General features: G+C 52.0%; 1 protein-coding gene across 1 annotated transcript in view; it reads right to left on the reverse strand.

Annotated features, from left to right (window-relative positions):
• The window catches only part of ARMC9 (armadillo repeat containing 9), a 190,653-nt gene that overhangs the window by 11,093 nt on the left and 175,000 nt on the right, over window positions 1-4,560 (reverse strand). Inside the window, exon 20 of the mRNA XM_023510364.1 lies at window positions 2,796-2,909. Coding sequence (XP_023366132.1) covers window positions 2,796-2,909 — 114 coding nt within the window. The remainder of the gene's footprint in view (window positions 1-2,795; window positions 2,910-4,560) is intronic.

Genomic DNA, 4,560 nt, shown 5'->3' on the forward strand with positions numbered 1-4,560 from the left:
AGAGTCTCACTTTTGTCGCCCTTGGTAGAGTGTTGTAGCATCACAGCTCACAGCAACCTCAAACTCTTGGGCTCAAGTGATTCTCTTATTTTAGCCTCCCAAGTAGCTGGGACTACAGGTGCCCACCACAATGCCCAGCTATTTTTAGAGATGGTGCTCCCTCTTCCTCAGGTTGGTCTCAAACCTGTGAGCTCAGGCAATGCACCTGCCTAGGCCTCCCAGAGTGCTAGGATTACCCACACCCAGCTGGGGACTCCTGTTTTTGACCTGTCATATCAGGTGGGTACTGAGAGCCAGAAAACCCCTGGCCTGGCAGACTAGCTCCCCTTCAGCCACTGAGAGAGGAGGAAGCCCAGATCGGGGAGGTGGATTGGTGGATCATTGGATCACCAGGATAGTCAGCAATTGGGCTGGAGGCCCCTAGATGCTCAGTTCCCCAGGCTGCCTACACACCCCAGCCTGGCTCATCCTGCCTCCTTCCACCTGGTCCCTTCAGGACAGACTGGACACCTGCCCCTCTCTAACCCAGGTCCTCAAGTCCTTCTGCAGCTCTGACTCTCCACCCCAAGGAAAATGCTGGACTCTGCAGAATGCTAAAAGTGGTGGGGTTCAACACCTCCAGGAACCCCCCCTCTTGCATTTTTCTCCCCAGGTACAGGCTCTGCTGGCTCTTCCAGCCTGTTCGCCCATGGCCTCTAGAACTAAAGTAAACATGCCTCTAGCCCCAGATTTAAGTGCAAGAGGTTGGCCTTTCCACTGTGATAATACTCAGCTTGCAGGGCACTACGTGGCCAAGAGGAAGTGGATAGGACCAGCTGGTGTGCCTAAAAGCCAGGGACAGGCTGGGTCCGAGACCCAGGCCCTTCTCCCTGTGCAGGAGTCCTCAGATCCAAAAGAAGAGGCTGGTGGGGCTGGGTAAGGTGATTCATGCCTTTCATCCTAGCACTCTGGGAGGCCGAGGTGGATGGATTACCTGAGCTCACAGGTTCAAGAACAGCCTGAGACAGAGTGAGACCCCATCTCTAAAATAGCTTGGAGTTGTGGGAGTCCCAGCTACTTGGGAGGCTGAGGCAAGAGAATTGCTTGAGCCCATGAGTGAGGTTGCTGTGAGCTATGAGGCCATGGCACTCTACCGAGGGCAAAAGAGTGAGACTCTGTCTAAAAAAAAAAGTGAAATTGGAAAAGTCTTTTCTAGATTCCAAAAGTCTGGGCAGGTGCAGTGGCTCATTTCTGTTATCCTAACACTTTGGGAGGCCTAGGCAGAGGATTGCTTGATCTTAGGAGTTCAAGACAAGCTGGAACAAGAGCAAGACCCCATTTGTACTTAAAAGAGAAAAACAAGTGGGTGTGGTAGCTCAGGCCTATAGTCCCAGCTACTCCAGGAGGCTGAGGCAGGAGGATTGCTTGAGCCCAGGAGTTGGAGGTTGCAGTGAGGTAGGCTGATGCCATGGCACTCTAGCCTAGGTGAGAGAGTAAGAATCTGTCTCAAAAAGGTTTAAAAAAAATCTCCTTGTAACCCATTGGGCCAGTCTTGTCAGGGCCCCAGGACTGGCCAAGTCTCGGGCCCGGCTTAGGTAGATTCCGGACGTGGACCACTAAGCTACCTTGGTCAGGAACAGTTTCTCTTAGGTGCCTGAGGGCTATCTACTTTAGCTGGAGAGAGGGAGAGAGTGTGTGTCTTAGAGAGAGTAAAGCAGTCTTCCTAGAAAGATAGATCTTAGTCTTTAGCAGAGTTTAGTGATCTTCAGCAGAAACATGCCGTGCTGGTGTTCCACAGGCAGAAGAGGAGACAGAGTCAGAGTCAGCGTGTCTGTGATAGAATGCACATGCTTCCTGACTGCCTTCTCCTCCAGCCTAATATAAGGCTGATCTCGTGCCTCTCAACACCACAGGTGTAGAGACTGCCAATTCACCAATGCTCTCATCTCGCGAGCTCTCTCTTGCTTCTTAGAACTAAATGCCTCTCCATGCCCTCCTCACCAAGGTGTTCCATTATTGAGCTATACAGGTGTTTCTTATAACTGTCACTCCTAGCCAGAGGCTATACGGCTGCTACACAGTCTGTTTCATGTCATATAAAGGAAGAGAGAAAACCTCGTTTATCTCCTTGGGGGCCCACGTTGTTTTAGGAAGCTGACCTCAGCCCGACCATATACTAACTTCCTTCTCTCTCTTTCTGCCCTCCAGCCCACCTACTCCAAATGCAAATAAATAGCTGAGACAGGACACTGCCCCCACGTTACCTTACCACACCCTCACACTTCCCTGGGACTTGTTCACCTAGCTTTTTACTGAGGTAGGGCTAAAATGCAGTGGCATCATCACAGTTCATTGCAATCTCCAACTCCCGGGCTCAAGTGATCCTCCTGCCACAGCTTCCTGAGTATCTGAGACTATAGGCACCACTACTCCTAGCTAATTTTTGTTTGTTTGTAGAGGATGAGGTCTTATTCCTGGCCTTAAGTAATCCTCCCGCCCAGCCTCCCCAAATGCTAGGATTATATGCTGAGCCACTACACTTGGCCTGTGGCTATTCTTAAAACTAGTACGCTGGGCATGTTCATGAGTGCTCCTTCCATTTTGAGCACTGATGACTCTCAGGCAGCAGGTCCCCTCACCTTGGGTTACCAGGTGTGGTGGCTGCAGGTTTAGCTATCTTGACATTGCATCTCAGGCCCCAGGCCTCAGAGAAGCCCTGCCAGGTCTCCTGGGTACTCTGCATTGGCCATGGAGACCCATCTCCAGAGCCCACTGGTGGAGTCAGAGGACAAGGCCTTGTGACATCCCACCCCTACCTGGTGGCCTCTCCACTGCCTGGGTCCTGGGGCATCTCCCTTGGCTGGCTGGGGGCCCCTGAATGGGGCAGGTAAGGCTCTTCTTGACGTCCTGCTGGCATCCACTCTCCAGGCCTGGCGCCATTGGCTGCTGGGGAGGAGAGAGAGTTCAGTCACGTCTGTTCTGGAGCTTAAGGATGCTCTTTCCTGGGCTAGGCCATAAAGCCAAGAAAAGCACCCATCCTGGGCCAGTACCTGCAGCTCCCTGGCGCCTGTGGCTCAGGGGACTTGTTTACTTGTCACGCAGCCTAGGAAGGTGCCGGGCAGGGTGTGCAGCAGGGAGACGCTGGCAGACCTCCCTCTACCCCCTGGCCCTTCTCAGGTTCAGCCTCCCTGGCCCTTCTCAGTCTCTAGAATGTCCACAGAACATGGAATTGTCTCCCTGGGCCACTGTTTGGCACCTCGATACAGCACAGAGACACACTGGTTTATCTGGAACTCGAAAGTAACAGGATGTCTGGTAGTTTAATTTGTAAATCAAATAATACCAGAAGTGGGTGGGGCTCTCCTCCCTGAGCTGCAGGGGGCTTCTCTAGGCAGAGCCCCTCCTGGTGCCCACTCCCCCAGCAGTGCTCTGGAGGAGGCCCATGCCAAGGACCAGGAGCAGGGGGGATGGCCTGGATGGCTCACTGGGGAACTCAGCTGGGCCTGTTCCTGCATATCAGATGCCACGTGCCCCTTCTTTTGCAGCCCTTTCCTCTCCTTGTTCTACAACCAAAGGAGCCCAAGTCACTGTCGGAGCATGTGACAGGGTGGCCCTGCTACTCCCTTAGTCCAAGCTCCTCTCAGCTCTTCATTTTAGAAATAGCTCTGCTACCTTTGCAATGTGATCTGTTTTGTCTCAAATATAAAGGAATCATCCCTGCAGCTTCCCCAAACCCCTAGCAAAAAGCTTTGATAATTCTTTTCTGACACACAAAGAATCTATTTCTGATATGAAACTCAATGTGTGGCCCTGGATAGTCTCTACCTGGAACTGGGTCTTTTTTTTTTGAGACAGTCTCACTCTGTCACTCTGGGTAGAGTGCTCTGCTGTCATAGCTTACAGTAACCTCAAACTCGGGCTCAAGAGATCCTCTTGCCTCAGACTCCCAAGTAGTTTTTTTGGAGATAGGGTTTCACTCTTGCTGAGGGAGTTCTCAAACTCCTGAACTCAGTCAAACTATCTGCCTCGGCTTCCCAGTGTGCTAGGATTACAGGTGTGAGCCACCTTGTCTGTCCTGGAACTGGGTCTTGAGCTTGAATTTCAGGACAACTGGTCAGTACTTATCTACGCTGTCCACTCAATGGCTTTTGAATATGGCCCATGAGACAAAATGTAGGTATCTAAAATAACCTCTAAGAGGAACCACATACAAGTGCAGGGAGACCCACTGGGAAGCCCCATCACAATTCAGGGTATTAGGAAGCTTGTGCTGGGGGAGGCAGACATCCCAGGACTGGGAGCTTCCTAGGTAATGTGAGGGAGGGATGTGAGGGAGGGATGGAGTAGCCAGGAAAGAGAAGGAACTTGCCCCCTGGGGTCGTCTTGGTTCAGACACCTCCTTTTCCTCTTTCCCTTCCCCACCACATACCACACTTTAGACGTTCAGAGGCCCCACATAAAGAAACAGACCCTCTGAGGAAGCCAGGAGCTGGGAGGAGGGGCAGCTATGGACAAGTCCCAGGGCCTTCCTGGGACTTACCTGTGAGTCCATTTCAGATGGGGTTGGACTTTTTTTTTTTT

This window comes from Otolemur garnettii, unplaced genomic scaffold (assembly GCF_000181295.1).
Source record: "Otolemur garnettii isolate 467f Iridium unplaced genomic scaffold, OtoGar3 scaffold00013, whole genome shotgun sequence".
Classification (NCBI taxonomy): Eukaryota; Metazoa; Chordata; class Mammalia; order Primates; family Galagidae; genus Otolemur; species Otolemur garnettii.